We start from the raw sequence: 21,543 nt of genomic DNA on the forward strand, positions 1-21,543 counted from the left end.
TAAAGGAAATGCTTTAGACAAAAGGAAAATAATAGCAGATAGAAATCTGGATCCACACAAAGGAATAAAAAGCACAGGAAATGCTAACTACATAAGTAAATACATAAGACTTTTTTTTTACTATATATATTTTTTTAATTTTTTTAATGTTTATTTATTTTTGAGAGAGAGAGACAGAGCATGAGTTCGGGAGGAGCAGAGAGAGAGGGAAACACAGAATCCGAAGCAGGCTCCAGGCTCCAAGCCATCAGCCCAGAGCCCGATGCAGGGCCCGAACCCACAAACCCGTGAGATTGTGACCTGAGGCAAAGTCGGACGCTTAACTGACTGAGCCACCCAGGCGTCCCTTTTTTACTATTTAAATCTCTATAAACGTAATAGATGGTGGAGCACCTGGATGGCTCAGTTGGTTAAACATCGGATTTTGACTCAGGTCATGATTTCATGGTACATGGGTTCGAACCCCGTGTCAGGCTCTGGGCTGACAGCTCAGCCTGCAGCCTGTTTCAGATTCTGTGTCTCCCTCTCTCTCTGCTGATCCCCAACTTGTGCTCTCTCTCTCTCTCAAAAATAAACATTAAAAAAAAAATAACCAATGGTTTAAAGAAAAATAACCATGAAGTAGGAATAGGAGGGAACTTTCTGAACCTGAGAAAACGGGATCTATGAAAACCTGACTGTAGTGGATGGAATTATGCCACCACCACCCATCCCCCTGGAAAAATATATTCAAGTCCCAGCCCCCCTAGGACCTGTTAATATGACCTTATTTGGAAATCGGATCTTTGCATTGTACTCAAGTGAAAATGAGGTCATAATGGATTAGGGTGGGCCCTAAATCCAATGACTGGTATTTTTCTAAGAGAAAAGGAGAGGGAGACTTGGATACAAAGACGTAGAAGAGACACTGGAAAGAAGGGCATGTAAAGATAGAGACAGAGATCAGAATGGTGCAACTACAAGTCAAAGAATGCCAAGGACTGGCCGGAATCACCAGAAGCTGGGAAGAGGCAAAGAAGGCTTCTTCCCTAGAGCCTTCAGAAAAAGCATGGCCATGCCGGCACCTTCATTCCAAACTCTGGACTTCAGAACGGTGAGAGAATAAACTTCTGTTATTTCAAGCCGTGACAGTTTGTGGTACTTTCTTATGGCCATGCTAGGAAGTGAATATACCTACATCTAACACCATACTTAGTGGTAGAAGACTGGATGCTTTTCTCCTAAGATCAGGGACAAAATGAAGATGTCCACTCTCATCACCTCTATTCAAAATTGTACTGGAGGGGGGCACCCTGGTGGCTCAGTCGGTTAAGCTTCTGACTTTGGCTCAGGTCATGAACTCATGGTTCCTGAGTTAGAGCCCCACATCCAACTCTGTGCTGATAGCTCAGAGCCTGGAGCTTGCTTTGGATTCTGTGTCTCCCTCTCTCTCTCTGCTCCTCCCCTGCTCGTGCTCTGTCTCTCTTGTCTCTGTCTCTCTCAAAAGTAAATAAACATTTAAAAAAATTGTACTGGAGGGACTAGTCAGAGTAATTAGGCAAAAAAAAAAATGTATTCAGTTTGGAAAGGAAGAAACAAAACTATTTATTAGCAGATGACATGACATTGTATGTAGAAAATCATAAGGAATCCACTAAAAAACTGCTGGATAAACAAATTCGACAGATCTCGAGATACAAGATCAATATATAGAAATCAATTGTATTTCTATATATACAATATATAATCAATATATAGAAATCAAATGTAATATATAGAAATACAATTGATTTCTATATATTAACAGTGAACAGTTGGGAAATGAAATTAAGAAAAACAATTCCATTTATAATACATCAAAAAGAATAAAATAGTTGGGAATGAATTTATTAAAAGTAGTGCAAAACTTGTTCCCTGAAAATTACAAAATATTACTGAAGGAAATTAAATAAGATCTTATTAAATTAGAAACATCCCGTGTTCATGACTGGAAGACTTAATATTGTTAAAATATCAGTACTCTCCAAATTGATCTACAGACTCAATACGTCATTATCAAAATCCCTACTGACCTTTTTTTGCAGAAATTGACAAGTTAATTATAATATTCATATGAGGATACAAGGGACCCAGAATGGCCAAAACAATCTTGAAAAGGAAGAAAAAAGTTCGAAAACTCAGTTACCAATTTCAACACTTGCCACGGTACTACATTAATCAAGATAGTATGGTACTGGCATAAAGTAGACATACAGGTCAATGGGGTAGCATGGAGTATCCAGAAATAAAGCCTTACATTTAGGTCAATTGATTTTTGACCAGAGCGTCTAAATAATTCAAGGGGAGAAAACAATAGTTTTTTTCAACAAATGGTACCAAAAAAACTGCATATTCACATGCAAAATAATAAAATTGGATGCCTAACTCACACCATACAGAAAATTTTAACTGAAAATTAACAAAGTAAATCTTCATGACTGAGTTAGGTAATATTTTCTAAGATATGACACCAAAAGTGCAAGCAACAAAAGAAAAAAATGGATTAATTGAACGTCATCAAGATTAAAAACATTTCTGCTACAAACAATACAAACAAGAAAGTGAAAAGACAATCTAAAGAATAGGAAGAAAATATTTGCAGATCATATATCATACATCTGATAAGGGACTTGTATCATCAAAATTAAAAACTTTTGCTCCAAGAAAAATGCTGTTAAAACAAAGAAAAAACAAAATAGTACCTCACCAAAGAAGATAATACTTGGATGGCAAATAACCACATGAAAAGATGCTCAGCATTAGTCATTAGGGAAATGCAAATTAAAGCATTAATGAAACATACTATGCACCCATAAGAGTGACTAACGTTAAAAGACTGACCATTTGAAGTGTTCACAAGGATGTTCAGAACTGAAACTCTCATATACTGCTGGTGGGAAAAGTACACCTGTACGACACTTTTCAAAACTATTTGGTAAGTCCCTAAAAATTAAACATACACCTACCATGTGGTCCAGACATCCCACTCATAGGTATTTATCCAAAGGAAGTGAAAGCATATGTGCATAGAAACACTTGCCATGAGTTTTTTAAAAGTTTTATTTATTTATTTTAAAAGAAAGAGAGACCACAAGCTGGGGAAGGGTAGAGAGAGGGAGGGAGGGGATCCCAAGTAGGTTCCTCACTGTCAGTACAGAGCCCGATTCAGAGCTGGAACTCACAAACTTGAGATCATGACCAGAGCTGAAATCAAGAGTCGGGCACTTAACCAACTGAGCCACCCAGGCGCCCCTGTACGTGCATGTTTTATTTGTAATAGCTAAAAATTGGAAGCAACTTAAATGTCCACCAACAGACATCAGATAAACAAACTGGGGCATATCCATACAATGGAATAAAAAGAATTGAGCTATTGATACATGTAATAACATGGATAAATCTCAAAATAATTATGCTGAGTAAGAAAAGCCAGACAAAAACAGATTAGATAGATAGATAGATAGATCAGGAGAATGCTAACTAATATGATTGCAAAAAGCAGATCAGTGGTTTCTCAGTTATGGATGGGGGAGAGGCAAGAGGAAGGGATTACAAAGAGGTATAAGGATCCTTTTGGGTATGATGGATACATTCACTACCTTGATTATGGCTAATTTCATGGGTGTAAGTATATGTCAAAACATCAAATTGTACACTTTAAATATTTTTGTATTATTGTATATCAGTTACATCTCAATAAAGCTAATATATACACTATATATGTGTATTATATATAATATAACACACACACACACACATATATATATGTATATATATATACACACATACCTTTGTGTATATCCAGGTCCATTAGGGTTTTAACAGTGGGATTGTGAGCATTTTTTTTAAAACACTTTTAAACATTTTAACAAGTTTTGTTTTGTTTTGGGAGAGAGAGAGGGCACGGGTGAGTAAGGGGAAGAGAGAGAGAGAGAGAGAGAGCAGGGCTCACCTCAAGTGGGGCTTGAATTTTACCTGAAACAGCCCTGGTGGTCACCCAATTCAGGGCTCAAGCTCACCTGATGTGGGACTTGAACTTATGAACCTGCGAGATCATGAGCTGAGACGAAGTCAGATGTTTAATGACTGAGCCACCCAGGTGCCCAACACCTGGAAATTTTCAAAAATACTCACTTGAACAGCTATTGACATTTTGCAAATCTTATATCTTACCAACTTCACTACTTTTTATTGTTGGAGCATTTTAAAATAAATCCCAGATAAATCATTTCACCTAACAATTCTTCAGTATGTATCTCTAAAAGATTAGAAGTTTTTTTTTAAGTTTTTATTTATTTATCTTGAGAGACAGAGAGAGTGCAAGTGGGGAGGGGCAGAGAGAGAGGAAGAATCCCAAGCAGGATCCACACTGTCAGCTCAGAGCCCCATGTGGAGTTTGAACTCATGACATGTGTCCTGAGGTTATGTTTTAAAAAGTTCTTAGATTTTAGGGGTGCCGAGGTGGCTCAGTCAGTTAAGCATCGGACTCTTGATTTCAGTTCAGGTCATGATCTCACCATTGTGAGATTGAGCCTGACATCAGGCCTGCTTGGGATTCTCTCTCTCCCTCTCTCTGCCCCTCCTCCTGCACATTCTCTCTCTCTCAAAATAAATACATAAACATAAAAAAAAAAAAAACACCACACATAACCTCATGTCATTATCTATTGTAGGTATTTTCTAAAGTGAATGTGAACGGATTTTGTAATATATTCTTGCTGAAATTTTTCTTGAGATAATTTTAGATTCATATGCAGTTGTAATAAATGATCAGAAATATCCCTTTACACTCTGCTCAGTTTCCTCTAGTGGTAACATTTTGCAAAACTATAGTATATCACAACTGGGATATTGACATTAATATAATCCAATAATCTTACTCAGATTTCCCTATTTTACTTGTACTCTTTTTAGTATGTGCCTATATATGTATTAAGTTCTACACAATTTAATCACCTGTGTACGCTCATGTACCCATCACAAAGTTAAGATACTGAAAGTCCCAACACCATAATGATTCCTCATGTTGTCCTTATATAACCACCTCCCCACCATCCCTGGCCCCTGGCAACTGCTACTCTGTCCTCCATTTCTAAAATTTCATCATTTCAATAATGTCATATCAGTAGAATCATACAACGTGTAATCTTTTGGGACTGACTTTTTTTTCCCCCTAAGAATAATATCCTGGCAATTCAGCAAAGTCATTGCATGTATCAATAGTTCATTTATTTTTATACCTTGAGTTATATTCCATAGTATATATTTATACTGTAATATATTTTTAAGGTCATTTTTTACATACAAAAATTATCATCATCATTCTGCTGCTTCCAAAGGGCACTGATAATTTATTTTGCCATGGTTGGGTGGCATGTTCTATAAATGTTAATTAGGTCATGTTACTTGATAATTTTGTTTAGATCACTGATATCTTTCCTGATTTTTCTGATACTGGTTCTGTCAATCATAGAGATAGGGATGTTAACATCTCCCATTATAATTTTGGAGTTATTTATTTATCTTTAATCTTTGCTTCATATAATTTGAAGCTGTGTTTTTAGGAACATACTCATTTAGGATTGTTAATACTTAATGATTAATTGATACTTTTATCATTATATAATGACCCTCTTTATCTCTGGTAATATTTCTTGCCTTAAAGTTTACTTTGTCTTATATGGATACAGCCATTCCAGATTTATTATGATTAGTGCTTAAATGGTATATCTTTTCCATCCCTTTTATGTCTTTATGTCTAAGTCTTTATGTTTTAAGTGATTTTTTTGGTATGCAGCATACAGTTGGATCTTACTTTTTTAAATGCATTCTGCCTTTTATCTCTGCCTTTAATTGAAGTGTTTAACCCATTTACACTTAATGTAATTATTAATACAGTTGTTTAAGTCTATTATCTTATTTTTTTCTATCTGTATTTGTTTCCTTTATTCTTGACTTCCTTTGGATCAAGAATATTTTAATATTCCATTTTATCTCATCTTTTAGGTTTTTAGATGTATCTTTTTTTGGTGGTTGCTCTAAGGATTACATTATGAACCCTTAACTTACTCCAGTTTGTCCTGAATTGATATTAGTATATCTTTTCATGTATAACATAACCACCTTACACCAGTATAATTCCATTAGTATCCTCTTCCACTTTGCTATAAAACTAACAATACATTTTTAAAGTAATGTTTAAGTAATCTCTACTTAAAAGTAGTGAGTTGGGGATCCAGCTCACACCCTGAGATCAAGAGTTGCAGGCTCTACCAACTGAGCGAAGCAGGCTCCCCTACTCATTTGTCTTTAAGGAAATTAAGAAGAGTGAATAAAGTCTTCAATACATAGTTGCTCTTTCTGGTGTTTGTTTGTTTATTTTCTAAGTAGGCTTCATGCTAAGCATGGAGCCAATGTGGGGCTATCCTGAGATGAAGACCTGAGCTGAGATCAAGAGTCGGGCACTTAACCCACTGAGCCACCCAGATGCCCCTTCTGGTGCTTTTTATTCCTTCCTGTAGACCCAAGCTTTCATCTTAAGTCATTTCCCTTCAGCATGAAGAACTCCCTTAGCCTTTCTTTTAGTCTGGGTCTTCTGGAAGTGAATTTGTGCGGCTTCATTTATTAAGGCTTGAGAATTTGATCCAATCTCAGTTACCATTTCTGTTGCATTATAGGATTAGGCAACCCTAGCAATTCCCTTGGAATGGACTCACCCGGTCCCCAAACTCTAGCAGCCACACTCTGGAAGTCTGAAGGGAAGCTGAGTCTGCTGGTCATCAAAGAGGCCCCCAAGAATATGGCTCTTGCAACTTATTTCCACCATGACCCAAGGCCCAGTCTTCCTTCTAGTCATGCTCCTACACCAACCGTAGGGTCCCCTAAACAGCCTACTTGGGGCAGGAGTGGCTAGACCATTGTATGGACTGAATGTTGTCTCTTGAAAGTCTGAGATAGTCACTCTTCAGATCCCTTGTCTGACCTCTCTATGGACTACAGGTAGCAGATGATGGCCTCCTGGTGGTTAGAGAGGACCTGTCCTTCCTATCTATCTTCTCTGTGCTGATTATAGACTGGCCACTGGCAGGCACATTTCTCTGAGCCTCTCTCAGGCTCCCCAAAGTTTTGTTCGGGGTTCTCAGCTTTTTCTAAGAGAACTTGGCTGCTCTGCTCTCATGAGTCCTAAGTGCCAAGGACATTTCCTCAATATAAAGGGTCATGCCCACTTTAGTGTCTACCGTCAGGGTCTTAGCTGCAGACTCTTTTGATGCGTCTGGGTTTTTTTCTTCACAAGCCTTCATGCTACCTCTTTGTCTTCCTCCTTCTCCTGAGTTCCCTTCCCCAACCCTGCAGGGACCTCCACACAGGACAAGCTTGCTATTTGTTGCAAGCAAACCTGGGGTCACAGTCTCTCTTCTGTCATGTGTGGGCAGCCAGACTGTCTCTTTCTAACTGGTTGCCATGGGGCAAGTCCACTAATCCCTAACCCTTTGCAGCTTCAGCCTCTCCATCTATAAACAGGACTGTTGTGAAGGAAGATCAATCGTGTAAAGGATTTAGCACAGTCTGGCACCAGTTGAGCCACTGTGTTAGGTGTTATAGTTACAGTACTACCTGTGTTATGCATTGTGTTTATAGCCCTGCTCCCAGACGTCTTCCCTGACTCCCTTTCCAGCCTCAATTCATTTGCCAGAGCGTTGGTCCCTGCGTGTTGCCTGATATTCAGGGATGTGAGCTCATGTTTGCAGAGTACTGCTGGCTTTCACACTTGGCCTCCCAGGAAGCTATGTCAGGCCTCAGACCCCAGCAGGTAGATCCCAGGGACTTGCCACAATGCTGTTGCAGTTTAGAGGACCACATGGCTCAGAGCTGGTTTCATGGGCTTCCACATCTCTGTCCACCTGTGGCCTGATGCAGCCCAGTTATGGGACTTCTGTGGGAGAAGACAGGAAATGGCTGGGGGTCACAGGGATAAAAGGGATGAGGACTTGCTTCCAAGGAGCTCTCAGTTGGGTAGGGAAGAAGACCCAGAACTCAAAACTACAGTGCTCCCAATTTAGGGAAAGACTACTAGATGCATCTATAGGATCCAGTGCGACCACAGAGCTGGATATCTGGGTCATCTGGGAATCTCCCTGACATTGATGACATTGATGATGCTTGGCTAGAATACCAATGAATAAATGGGAAATAGTGAGACAGTGGAGGAAGGGCATTCCAAGCACAAGAAAGAGCATTTAAGAAGGATTGAATCAGCCTAATACATTCTAGGAACTGCAAGTGATTCCAGTCTGTTGGTTTCTATGATCTACAGGACCAAGACCAAATTGTTTCTCTTGACATTCAAAGCCTTTCGTATTCTTGCCCCAACCTACTTCCCACCGCTCCTGCCCATCCCACTCCTGTCCCTTTGTTATAGCCACTCTGACCGCTTCCTGTTCTCCAGGCAGGCTATTCACATTCTGGCCTCCCAGGCTTTGCCCAGGCTACTCTCGTTGCAGGGAAAATTCTAATCCTCTTCTTTGGGGAGCTAACTCTCCTCTTCCAAGACCCAACTCAGGGGACATCACCAGAAGCCATTGCAGGGCAGAAGTTGGATGCTGTGCCACCAGCGCCTAGAACCCAGCTTGTCGTTTCTGTTAAATAGTTGATCAGATCAAGGAAATCTTCCCTGAGTACCCCAAGTAGACACCCTTTCCACGCTGCCTTAAATGCTCCCAGAACACCTGTCCAAGCTTTGTCAGGGCTTCTTGAGGCAGGTATCGTATCTTTTTCTTTAGGGTCTAACTCTACCTGGCCCAAACGAGTTGAGGTGCCAGGCACGTGTTTGTTGAATGAATGAATGATCGGGCAGGCCTTTTCACCTTATGTATCCTGTGAGCCCGCTAGGCCTAGCCCACTGTCTCCAACGCCTGGCACAGTTTGTTGCCCTCAGCGCTGTCGCTCGGGCACCACCCTCACTGCCCCTACCCCGCCCTGGGGGCCGCTCTACCCTAAGCCACTCCAGAGAAGGCTCCGCCCACAGCCGGTGTTGGAGGGTGGAGGCAACGCCCACCTCGCCAGACCGCCTGGGATTGGTGCGGCCGCCGCCAGGAGGCGGGCAAGGGACGGGCAGGGGCTGACGCTCCTTGGGCCAGAAAACCCCCGCCAGGTGGCTGGCTAGAGGGTGACCGCGCGGCCAGGAGGTGGTGAGTGCCGGGCAGGCGGGACGGGAGGGACGCGCGCGGCGGGCGGAGCGGAGGACGCCGAGGACCGTGAGGCGAGCCCTAGGCACTGCCCACGTCCGCCTCCCCAGGGCTGCGTTGGGTCCAGCGCCGCGCCGGAGCCCAGAGCCCGCCCCGCCCGAGGGACTCCACCCAGGGGTCGGAGGAGGTCGTCAGTCCTGGCTTGTCTTCCAGACCCGGACGACCGAGGCTCCTGAACGACGAGGAACCGCCCAACATGGCATCGGAGGTGAGTGGGACCTCGGGGACCCAGGTCCTCCGAGTCTCCGAACGAGGGGGAGGGGCGCTCTGAGATCCAGCCAGGGCCCTGACCTGCACACGGGATTTCCCCATGCCGGACGCGCCGCCGGCCACCCTGCCGGTAATTGTCTCCTCTGGCTCCAGGCGGTGGGTTCCTCCTGGAGCACTTGCTAGAGCCTGGGAAAGATCTTTGCGCGGACTTCTACTCTCCCCCTCCCCGCTCCCCAGGGGCCTGTGTGGCATTCACCAACCCACACTGCTAGCGAAGGTGGCCTTGGCCTGACAGCGCTTCCGGCGAGGGAGCAAGAAAGGAGCTGCCCACTGATTCAGCCTCCTCACCTCTTCATTCCTGCTTTCCCGATGTCCTTCTGTCAGTCCCCACCCTGCGCCCCTTCTCCTGTTGTAGCACTTGTCATTAGGTGGCAGAGTCCACATGACTCTGGCTTGTGGAAAGAACCAGGAGGTAGGGGACCATGCCCTGTGGCCCCAGTGGCCCCAGTGCCTGGTGGCTTCCTGTCTCACTGGCCTCTCTTCTTTAGAGCCAGGGGGCTCCTGGGTTCTCTTCCTGACCACTGAGTGGCAGGAGTCCTAGGTACAGGTTCTTTTCCTTGGGCCTCAGTTGATTTATCTGGCAAATGGGAATAATAATAGATTTCCGCCTCCCTCTGTAAGGTACTGGATCATGAGGTCATTGTTTTGAACCCTTCCGGTGAAAGGGGCTGTTGGCTTGATGCCGATGAAGGAACCTGGAGTCTGGGAAACCAGAGATCTAGGTTCCAGTCCTTTTTGGTCCTCATTAGCTAACAAATCACTTCCTCTCTCTAGGCCTCAGTTTGTCCATTTGAATAGACTGGATAAGAATGCCTGCCCTGCTAGTTTCTGGATCAGGGCTTGCACTTTGGAGGCAAACAAATTTGGTTTCTGAAGCAGTCACTTGATCTCCCAGGGTAACAGGGCCCACTTGATAGGAGGGTGTAATAGCATATGTAGAATGCCTAGCACAGGGCCAAGTTGTTGGACTATAGTAGGTGCTCAATAAATGGTGGCTAATGATACAGTAACAACAGGTTATTTCCCTTGTGCATTCTTTTTTTTTTTTTTAAACATTTCATTTTATTTTTATTTTTTTTTTTAATTTTTTTTTTCAACGTTTATTTATTTTTGGGATAGAGAGAGACAGAGCATGAACGGGGGAAGGGCAGAGAGAGAGGGAGACACAGAATCAGAAACAGGCTCCAGGCTCTGAGCCATCAGCCCAGAGCCCGACGCGGGGCTCGAACTCACAGACCGCAAGATCGTGACCTGGCTGAAGTCGGACGCTTAACCGACTGCGCCATCCAGGCGCCCCTTCATTTTATTTTTTTGAGAGACAGGGTACGAGCAGGGGAGGGGCAGAGAGAGACGGAGACACAAAATCCAAAGCAGGCTCCAGGCTCTGAACTGTCAGCACAGAGCCTGATGCGGGGCTCGAACCCATGAACATGAGATCATGACCTGAGCCGAAGCTCAACTGACTGAGCCACCAGGGGCCCCTCCCTTGTGCATTCTAAATTGGCTGTTGCTCATTCATTCCAACCCCAAGCAGTCCTGCTCCAAAGGTATCACTCTGGCCCTGATGTGTCCTAGCTTAGAGGAGTGCTCTCTCCCCGCACATTAGACACCCACCCCCTCCCCACCACCCCCACCCCACCCCCCACCCCCGTCTTCAGAGCCCAAATGATGGCACCTCATTCTGACCTCCATCTGGGGTCTTTTTAAGCCTGCCAGTGGGGTAGGAGCTTGGCCCCAATACAGAGTGGGCTGCCTTCAGGAGACCAGAGCATCAGGTGACTTTTGCTGGCCCCAGGCCGTCCTGTGGGTTGGTACTAATTGGTTTGGCTGCAGCCCCACTTGTTAAGTAGTTGTTATTACTAACAACCCAGGCAGGGAGTCCAGAGGCCTGCTGGAAGAGGCAGTGCCAGGTTCCCGGCTGAGGGGGGTGGGCTGGTTCTCCATCCTGGCTGGTTGGCCCTGGCCTGCTGGCCCCACTAGTCAGGACCAGGGACCCACGTGGTGCTTTGTGGAGATCTAGGCTTGGAGGGTAAGGGATGGATCTGGCTCAAAAGGTTGAGGGGGGTGGAGGCTGCTGCTGCAGGTCAGAGTCCTCTGGCAGCCAAGGCTGCTGGGCAGTGAGGAGGTCATCTCACAGTCTGGGGCCAGAGCACAGTGGAGGCCCCCATGGTGCACACAACAACCAGGAGTGGCTCTAAAGCGCCGCCTGGCTCTAGCGGCCCTCAGCCCCTCCCTTACTAAGAGAGGTTACTGAGTGCCAGGCACTGTGCTATGTATGAGCTTAGTAAATTTAATGTAATGAAATACTCACAAGTCTATCAGGTAGGTACTACTCTTGACTTTATATTATAGAGCGGTAATCCCAAGGCTTAGAGAGGTTGTATAACATGCCCACAATCAGGTGGCTGGGAGAGGTCCTGGACGTTGCAGGGGGACAGAGGAGGAGATAGGTCCCCAGAGGCCATTATAAACTCCCCCTCCACAGGAAAGTTGGCAGAGAAGTGACATGCCTACCTGCACCCAGGCAACACTCTCCTAATCCTTGGCATTTTGGGAGCTAAGGCAGCTCCCCATGTGTTCTGTACCCCTTCCCCATCTGTCATATGCTGTGGCCTATGCCCTCTTTCAAAACAGAGGTGTCTCTGTCCCACCCCTCTGCCCTTGGCTCCCGGAGGGACAGAAGGTCAGCTAGTGACCTTCTAGAAAGCCAATGATAACAAATGTGTCAGAGGTGCTCTCCAAGGGAGTGGTGGGGGTTGGGATCTTAGGCCCCACCCCAAGCTGTGGTAAAGAGATGCTGGTCGTTTGAGCCTGATGGGGCCCCTCAGGTGCTTCTTGCCTGTCCCTGCCACAAAAGTTCAGGGTATCAGGGCTATCAGAGCAGCCCTGGTGGAATGTGGGGTTTAGAGCCTGCATTCTGCTGCAGATAGCTGGGCCACAGTCCTGGCCCTACCGCCCCCAGCAAGGGCAAGCCATGTAACTGCTCTGTGCCTTGCTTTTCCCCTTGTTTCCCCAAGGATACACTTGGTACCTGCTTCAGAGAGTTTCCGTCCGCGCATGCCAAGCAATTAAAGTTATGCCTGGAACACAGTGAGAATGCACTACATGTTAGCCAGGATTCTTATCGTTAGCGCTGGAATATCAGCTGGATTCAGACTCTGGACTCCAGAGTGACTTCTCCCCTTGGTCAGTGACAAAAGGTCCCAGAAACTCTGCTGTGGTCTCAGGGTGTCTTGTACCCTGCCATCATTTCCTTAGCGAAGTGTCACATGGTAGGAAAGAACCCTAAGTTCAGTGTCCAGCCACATTCACACACTGACTCCCTGAGTGACTTCAGGCAAGTTCCCGATCCTCTCTGAGCCTCAGTTTCCTTGTATGTCCAGCGAGAATAACCCTGCCTGCTGGTTCCCACTGCCATCAGACTTCATAACTCTCCTGCAGGCCCTTTGTGAGAGTCACTGTCCTCAAGGGTGGGGAGGACACTAACTGCTCCTGCTCTCCTGGCCAGAGCGGGAAGCTATGGGGTGGCCGGTTTGTGGGAGCAGTGGACCCCATCATGGAGAAGTTCAACTCATCTATTGCCTATGACCGGCACCTGTGGGAGGTGGATGTGCAGGGCAGCAAGGCCTACAGCCGGGGCCTGGAAAAGGCGGGGCTCCTCACCAAGGCTGAGATGGACCAGATACTCCATGGACTTGACAAGGTACTCTCTCCACCCTAAGGGCCACCCTAGAGCTCCTCCCTGTGGTCCCAGGCCCCTACCAAGTCCCGAGCACAGGTTACAGTGCTCTCCATGCATGTCATTTCCTGTGATTAAATGTCGAGGTGCCCTTTAAACTGTCTCTCTTCATCCTTTAATGCCCGTGGCTCATGGGGGAGGGATGGCTGGGCCTGAGCTGCTCCCTTGGGGGCAGTGACTGCACCCCCTGTGGAACACTCACTGTTCCTGTGGAGCACCCCCAGGACTCAGCTCCTATACAGAGACAGTCAGTGATCAGAGTGGGAGTGCAAGCAACCAGGGATGGGGCCCTTTGACTGTGGATGCCTGGCCCCTGGGATCATTGCCATCTGCTACAGGTGGCTGAGGAGTGGGCTCAGGGCACCTTCAAACTCAGCCCCAATGATGAAGATATTCACACGGCCAATGAGCGGCGTCTGAAGGTACGACCCCCTCAGGTCCCCCTGGCCTCCCCTCTTCACCTGGCCCTTAGTCACTTGGAGCATAAGCGCCATCATTCTGTTCCTTTCATCACTGGCAGAGTGCAGGCCAGACCCCAGAACAGGCGACCTGGGCAGAGACGGCAGGGACCAGGAGTAGGGAGGGAGGAACCAGGGCGTGCCTGGGCTGACCCCACTGGGCCACGAGCAGGCAGACCCTGACCCCATGCCTCCCTCCACCCCCAGGAGCTCATCGGTGAGACTGCAGGGAAGCTGCACACAGGACGAAGTCGGAATGACCAGGTGCTGCTAGCTCTTCTGCCCCATGCCCCATGCCTTCCCAATCTTGGGGGACCCAGGAGGCAGATTTGGGGCTCAGCAGTGGTCTGGTTCCCCAGCGAAGCAACACATCTGTCTCCCTGAGTGCTGCCTTCTCCTCCCCACAGGTGGTCACAGACCTCAGGCTGTGGATGCGACAGAACTGCTCTAAACTTTCCGCCCTCCTCTGGGAGCTCATCAGAACTATGGTGGATCGGGCAGAGGCGTGAGTCTCCCATGGACACCCAGGTGGCAGAGAGGGGCATGAGGGCAGCCGGGGGCTCCTCTCCCCTAAGACAGGCAGATCTAGGTAGCAGAGGTGAAGAGGGTCGGAGAGCCTGGGGTTCATGGGCATCTTGGAACTCCTAGACTAAGTGAGGCAAGCAGCCAGGAATGGGGGCATTTCTTGCTCTTTGCTACTCCCATGCCAGCCAAGCTCAGCAGGCAGGGTGAGCTCACCCTTTGTGGCTTCATAAGCAGGAGGCTAAGCCACTAGGCAGGTGCCCTGAAGCCTGAGGAAGGGGGCTGGCTGTGCCTGGGGCAGCCACGGTCACTCTTTAGCCTGCCTATGCCCTATGTCCCCATTCCACCCCCCATCCCCAAAGCTGCTTCCCAATGACCTCATCCCAAGCTTTGGCTCCTGTGGCCTCATGTCTTTGGCGCTGGCTTTGTTCCTTGCAGACCTGGCTACTTTGCTGCCGAGAAGTCCCTACCTGGTGTCAGAGATAGGGTTAACCCTTCCTCTTTCCCAGCTCCCTGTGACCTCTTTTTCACAGACCTACCACCTGGGGGAAAACAAGGGCATAAGAACTGTCACCCTGGGGGCGCTGGGAGAAATAGGGAGTGACTGCTAATGACTACAAGGTTTCTTCTTTGGGATGATGAAAATGTTCTAAAGTTGATGTGGTTGATGAGTGTAGCTAAGGTGTACAGTTTAAATGGGTGAATTGTGTGTGAATTATATCTCAGTAAAGCTGTTTATTAAAAACAAAAATAAGCCAGAACTGTGTGCCCCTGCCTTACCCACTTTAAAGTGCCCCTGGCTCTTCTAGAGTCCTTGGGAGCTACTTGAGTGCGCACAAACATGACTCCCCGCCACGTAGTACCCACCATGTGTCTCCTCCTTTGCTTTCACCTCTGCTCAGCGCTGAAGACTTAATCACCTTTGGTCCTAGCCAAAGTCCTACTCCTGGGAGGCCCCATGGCACTGGCCTAGTCCTTGGATCGCCCCACTTCTGGCTGCCTCTTTTATGATGCGTTTGTCCCCAGGAGATCCCTTGGTTTCTTGTGCAGGCAGATCCTTGGTAGGCTTGCCCTGCTTTTCCTTGTAGGGGCCAGGTCTGCAGGGTCCCAGGTGTCACAGGCAGTCCTTGCCTGAACTTCCTGAGCCCCTCAGGCCCTGCCTTATTCTTCCCCCACAGGGAACGTGACGTCCTCTTCCCGGGGTATACACACCTGCAGAGGGCTCAGCCCATTCGCTGGAGCCATTGGATCCTGAGGTGGGTGGGTCGGGGGGGCATCATGGAGGGGCTGTGATGGAAAGGAGGGCCCAGGATGCCCTGACCCTCTTGCCCCCTGCCTTCCTACAGCCATGCCGTGGCACTGACCAGAGACTCTGAGAGGCTGTTGGAGGTACAGAAGCGAGTCAACGTCCTGCCCCTGGGGAGGTGAGTGAGGCCCCAGTGCTCTGAGGGCCTAGTTGGGGGTAGTGGTTGGTATGTCACATGGTCCCTGGGGATCCACAGAAGAGGAGGGACCAGGAAAGACAGAGGAGAACAGAAAGGCAAGTAACTGGCTTCCCTGTCCAGGGTTCTTCCTCTGTGGAAGGGAGGGAACCCTGCATGGAACCCCACCCCCCAGCTCTCTCTAAGATGAGGACAACCAGGCTAGTGAGTATGTCAGAGCTTAACCTCCAGGCTAGTGAGTATGTCAGAGCTTAACCTCCAGAGAGGTTCCGGAGAGCCATCCAGCTGCCCACAGCCCACCATTTCCCCGCCGTGGGGACAAGTGTTCTGTCACCCGTACTGACTCGGTGGCAGCCCTGACAATCAGGGCTTGGCTCTGGGTGTGCAAGTGTGTATGTGCCAGGGCCTGCCTGCCAGGAGCCCTGGTCACCTGGAATCGCCTATTTTTGCAGTGGGGCCATTGCAGGCAACCCTCTGGGTGTGGACCGTGAGCTGCTCCAAGCAGGTGAGGTGCCCTGCCCCTCCTCCCCAGGGAGATCCCCCTCAGCACCTGCCAGGTCCCACACACACTTGGAGAGGGCAGGAGTCTGGTTGAAAACTGCATTTATTACCTATGGACACTGAGGCTAGAGAGGCCAGAGAAGGCCTGTGGCCAGGGTGTGTTGTGCTGGGGAGTCTCAGGCCTCTTGCTTCCTTCTTGCGACCCAACCCCCATATCCTGCCCCTCCCTACTCTCCTCCCTGAAAGGGTCTTAAGGAGGGGGTGGCTGGGCAACCTGGTTTGGGGTAGAGGAGGCCCCTTCTTTCCCTCCAGCCCAGCCCTATTGCCTTCCTCATTTCCCTGTCCTCCAGAACTGAACTTTGGGGCCATCACTCTCAACAGCATGGATGCCACCAGTGAGCGAGACTTTGTGGGTGAGTCCTGGGGGCCAGCCCGCTTGTCCCCTGGGGCCACTCCCCTGCACTGTGCTCTAATTTGTCCTCTAGCCTCCTCCCACCCCAAGTTTGGTCCCACCTGGGGATTCTCCAGACTGAGCGAGGAACAAGAGAGGCCTGGTGACCAGAAGGCCTGCTCTCCCTTTCTCCCCACAAGCTGAGTTCCTGTTCTGGGCTTCACTGTGCATGACCCACCTCAGCAGGATGGCTGAGGATCTCATCCTCTATGGCACCAAGGAATTCAGCTTTGTGCAGCTCTCAGATGCCTATAGGTAAGTCCGGGCCCTGCCCTACCCCAGCTCTGCACCTGGCACACGGCTTCCCTCCTCCCCCTGCCATCCCCTGGGCACACCTGGACTGCGTGCTGCTGGACATCCCCTGATCCAGACAGCACACCAGCCGAGAGGCAGGGGAGCCCTTTCAGCCTCAGCATCTCTGTCCCCAGCACCGGAAGCAGCCTGATGCCCCAGAAGAAAAACCCAGACAGCTTGGAGCTGATCCGGAGCAAGGCGGGGCGCGTGTTTGGGCGGGTGAGCAGGGCAGGGAGTGGGGGCAAGGCTCTGGGCTGACCCGGAGGGTCCTGAGGTCCAGCCTCCTGCTTCTCACTCTTCCTTCAGTGTGCTGGGCTCCTGATGACACTCAAGGGACTTCCAAGCACCTACAACAAGGACCTACAGGTGGGAGGCTGGGGCTGTGGATGAGGGGCCCATCCACACACTGCACATACACTGTATCCCAGTTCTCAGGGCCCTGGCACATCCAGGCAGGGGTTCACAGAATTGCCACCTTCTGTCCTATGTACCCAGCCCTTGACTGCCCTTGAGAGCTCTCTCCTCCCTGCTGGTGTGGGTTGTACGAGGTGCTGAGTGTTCCCAGTGGAAGGCAGTGGGCATGCCTCGCTGGGGGACAAGGCTGCTGGGCTCTCACTTCCTGCCACGTGCCTCCCAGGAGGACAAGGAAGCCGTATTTGAAGTGTCAGACACCATGAGTGCCGTCCTCCAAGTGGCCACTGGCGTCATTTCTACACTGCAGGCAAGCCACCCCCCCCTCTTCCCTCGGCCCCTACACTCTGGGATGGGCATGCCAGGAGGCCATCCTGAGAGGAGATGAGAGTTGATGTGTCCAGAAGATCTGAGGCAGGGGGAGGTGGGTATGTGTTTGTTCCTGCCCCTGGGAACACTGAAGTGACAAAAGATGCTAGCTACAGTAGAATGGAACTGGGTTAGACTCCAGGGGTCCCATCAACTGGCCTGACCAGATTTCTTTTTTCATCACTTACTATGGGAAATTTCAGGATGCGCAGTTGAGAGAACGTATCATGAACCCCTATGGACTAACATGCAGCTTCAACAATAATCAACTCATGGCTTGCTTTTGCTTTGGCTATCTTTACCCACTACCCACCACCTCGTTATTTTTAAGCAAATCCCCATCATATCATTTCATTCTTAAATAGTTTAGGATGTGTCTCAAAGCCGTGTTTCTCAAACTGTAGTCCCGGGACCAGCAGCCTCAGCAGCACCTGAGAATGTAATAGAAATGCAATCCTAGGTCCCACCCCAGACCTCCTGGATTCGAGACTCTGGGGGTAGGGCCCAGTGATTTATACATCCCCCTGGTGTATTCTGGTTCTGATGTGTGCTAAAGCTAAGGACTCCAAAAAAGGGCCGGCAACCCCTAGTAGCACACTGAAACATTATCAATAGTGATGACAAAATGGCTCAAGCAGAGAGGGCAGAGTAGGCTGGATCAGAGTGGATCTGCCCAAGGCTGGGGACATCCTGGCTAATGGGGGTGGTGGTAGGCCGTGGGCCTGGGGCTGGCAGCTTCGCCACCCAGGGTCCCCAGGACTCACCACCGCCACCACTGGCGTCTCCCAGATTCACCGTGAGAACATGGCACGGGCTCTTAGTCCTGACATGCTGGCCACTGACCTCGCCTACTATCTGGTCCGCAAAGGGGTAAGTGTGGAGTGGCAGGGGTGGGCGTGGGGCCAGGAGATTGGGGTGTTGCCCAGGCTGGGGCTGGGGGTCGTGGGGGAGGACATGGACAGAACAGGGAGCAGAGGAAGGCCGAGTCAGTGCGGCCCTCGCCCTGGCTCCCCCAGATGCCATTCCGCCAGGCCCACGAGGCCTCTGGGAAAGCTGTGTTCATGGCAGAGACCAAGGGGGTGGCCCTCAACCAGCTGTCGCTGAAGGAGCTGCAGACCATCAGGTACAGCCCCCTTCCCTCTACTGCCTCCCAGGAGGTGGGCCTGGGCCCCTGAGGCCCCTGGTGGCCCAGCTGGGCCCTGGCCCATCTCCTCCTCCTTCCCCCAGCCCTCTGTTTTCAGGCGATGTGAGCCACGTGTGGGACTACGGCCACAGTGTGGAACAGTATGCTGCCCTGGGTGGCACGGCACGTGCCAGTGTCGACTGGCAGATCGGCCAGGTGCGAGCACTGCTGCGGGCCCAGCAGGCCTAGAGCCCTCCCCACCCTGCTCCCAAATAAAGTGGGCCCAAGAGGAGACTGCTGCTCGTGTCCTGCCTAGCCTGTCTCCCTCAGCAGCGGGCTTCCAGGGGTCTGCTGAGCGAGTAGCAGGGGCCATCAAGATAGTGGAGAAAATAGGCAGGGATGACAGAGTCACGGGTGGGGAAGGAGGAGAGGGGATTGTCCTCATTAGAGCCCCTACCCTGCTTGGGCCCCACACCCTTCACCGCAGGGCAACACAGTGACCTCCCGTCTAGGGTGTCTTGGGAGGTTTGGCCTCCTTGGAACCTTGGTGGCACCTGATGGGCTTGGTTAACTCAGTCCTTGTTCATTATCCTTCCTTCCAGTGTCCCCCAGGCTCCCCTGCTCACATTCTCCCCGTGCTCACCGACCCTTTCCTGAACAATCAGGCATGATTACAGGGTGTCCTGTGTTCTCGTGGGGGGAATGATGTATTTGGTGGTAAAATCAGTCATCCAGGTAGCGTGTGATGCCACGCACTAGGTGAGCTTCATACACAGGTGAAGATGTCTCCTTCACCCTAGAGAGTAATGTACAGATAAACTCCCAGCACTGACCATGAGGTGAGGGCCACAGATAGGAGGAGCCTGCCCTGTGTTGCAGTCAAAGATTTACATTTGGTCTGCAAAGGGCCTGAGGCCAGGCCTGGCACACAGTAGATGTTCAATAGCAGTGAGTCCCCAGAGCCGGCAGAGATCTGACCAAAATCCTGGTAAGAAATATCTAAAATTTATGTTTTATTAAGAACAAAGCTAAACTGAAGGAAGAATGAATAAGCCCTCCCACGTGTTTCCACGAGCAATGGAAACACGGTAAACTAAAGAACCAAAACTCCAGCAGTGGGGACACAACACCAAATTCCAAAAAAGGCCAAAGCCATGGGTCACAGAATGTTCTAGAATAGTGGCTCTGGAAGTGTGGTTTCTCCTCCCCACCTCCGCATCATCTGGGGATTTGTTTAAAAATGCAGACTTTCAGGGGTGCCTGGGTGGCTCAGTCGATTGAGCGTCTGACTTCAGCTTAGGTCATGATCTCGTGGTTTGTGAGTTCAAGCCCTGCGGAGGGCTCTGTGCTGTCAGCTCAGAGCCTGGAGCCTGCTTCAGATTGTGTCTCCTTCCTCTGCCCCTCCCCCCTCTTCTTTCTCAAAAAAGAAAAAAAAAAACAAAAAAATTTTTAAATGCAGACTTTCAGGCCTTAATGAAACCTATTAAATCGGATTCTGTGTGAGGCCCAGCTGTTTTCATAAGGCCTTCAGGTGATTCTGATGTGCGTTCAACTTTGAAAATCACTGGTCTCTAGAATCTTGTTACCCAGAGTTGCTACAGACCAGCACCTCACCTGGGTCCCAACCTGACCTGATTCAGAGTCTGCATTTTATTTTATTTAATTTATTTTTTAAATGTTAACTTATTGGGGCTCCTGGGTGGCTCAGTCGGTTAAGCGGCTGACTCCGGCTCAGGTCACGATCTCGCGGTCCGTGAGTTCGAGCCCTGCATCGGGCTCTGTGCTGACAGCTCAGAGCCTGGAGCCTGTTTCAGATTCTGTTCTGAACCCTCCCCTGTTCATGCTCTGTCTCTCTGTCTCAAAAATAAATAAAAATGTTTAAAAAAAATTAAATGTTAACTTATTTATTTTGAGAGAGAGAGAGAATCCCAAGCAGGCTCCACACCGTCAGCACAGAGCCTCATGTGGGGCTCGATGTCACGAAGCCTGGGATGATGACCTGAGACGAAATCAAGAGTCAGCCGCTTAACCGAATGAGCCACCCAGGAGCCCCAGAATCTGCATTTTAACAAACTCACCAGATGCTTGTTGCACATGCTAGAGTCAAAGTGCTGATCCAGAGAATGCCTAAAATCTAGTCTCAGAAATGAAGGGATTTATGTCCATCAAACAGCAGATAGGATTAAAATAGTAATTATAATACATCCTGCCATACCACCTCCAACAGTGGGGCACACCCCAATCTAAAGTGGGAGCTTTACGTTCAGACACTCCTATTAAAAGTTTCTCCTTAACTGGAACCAGCCTTCCACATGTGAGCCTAGACACATGCGGTCCAACTTGACCAGAAAGAAGGAGTCTCTCCTGTCTCAGGGAGAGCAAGAATTTGTGTAACTTTTCTCCAGACTGTCCATACGTGGTTGAGTTATGCCCTGTGTCTGCCTCTTTCTATTCTGGCACCAACTGGCTATTTACACCAAAGCTCAGTGTGACCTTGTATTGGGTTCCTATTGCTGCTGTAACAGATTACCCCATACAGTGGCATAAAACAACATAAACATTTATCTTACACTTTGTGAGGTCAGAGTCTGAAATGGGTTCTACTGAGACAAAATCAAGGGTCAGCAGGGCTATGCTTTTTTTTTTTTCAGAGGTTCTAAAGAAGAATCTGTTTTCTTGTAGTTTTCAGTTTCTAAAAAC

General features: G+C 48.9%; 1 protein-coding gene across 6 annotated transcripts; it reads left to right on the forward strand.

Moving 5' to 3' along the window:
• The first annotated feature begins 882 nt into the window (after positions 1-882).
• On the forward strand, positions 883-20,104 carry ASL (argininosuccinate lyase). 6 transcript variants are annotated; one of them, XM_047839329.1, is made up of 17 exons: positions 883-1,093; positions 9,417-9,471; positions 13,042-13,236; positions 13,611-13,694; positions 13,938-13,994; positions 14,138-14,235; positions 15,431-15,508; positions 15,599-15,676; positions 16,147-16,199; positions 16,546-16,608; positions 16,787-16,901; positions 17,075-17,159; positions 17,247-17,306; positions 17,578-17,661; positions 18,510-18,590; positions 18,737-18,843; positions 18,948-19,135. In XM_047839329.1, exons 1-17 carry the CDS (start codon positions 948-950, stop codon positions 19,090-19,092), a joined length of 1,584 nt encoding a protein of 527 aa, XP_047695285.1. In that variant the 5' UTR covers positions 883-947; the 3' UTR covers positions 19,093-19,135. The 6 variants fall into 6 exon arrangements, with proteins under 6 accessions (XP_047695285.1, XP_047695284.1, XP_047695288.1 ...); XM_047839328.1 differs by lacking the exon at positions 883-1,093 and adding an exon at positions 9,117-9,206 and having other exon boundaries at positions 18,962-20,104; XM_047839332.1 differs by lacking the exon at positions 883-1,093 and adding an exon at positions 9,148-9,206 and having other exon boundaries at positions 12,975-13,236; positions 18,962-20,104.
• The last annotated feature ends 1,439 nt before the right edge of the window (positions 20,105-21,543 follow it).

The sequence above is a fragment of the Prionailurus viverrinus genome, chromosome E3 (assembly GCF_022837055.1).
Source record: "Prionailurus viverrinus isolate Anna chromosome E3, UM_Priviv_1.0, whole genome shotgun sequence".
Classification (NCBI taxonomy): Eukaryota; Metazoa; Chordata; class Mammalia; order Carnivora; family Felidae; genus Prionailurus; species Prionailurus viverrinus.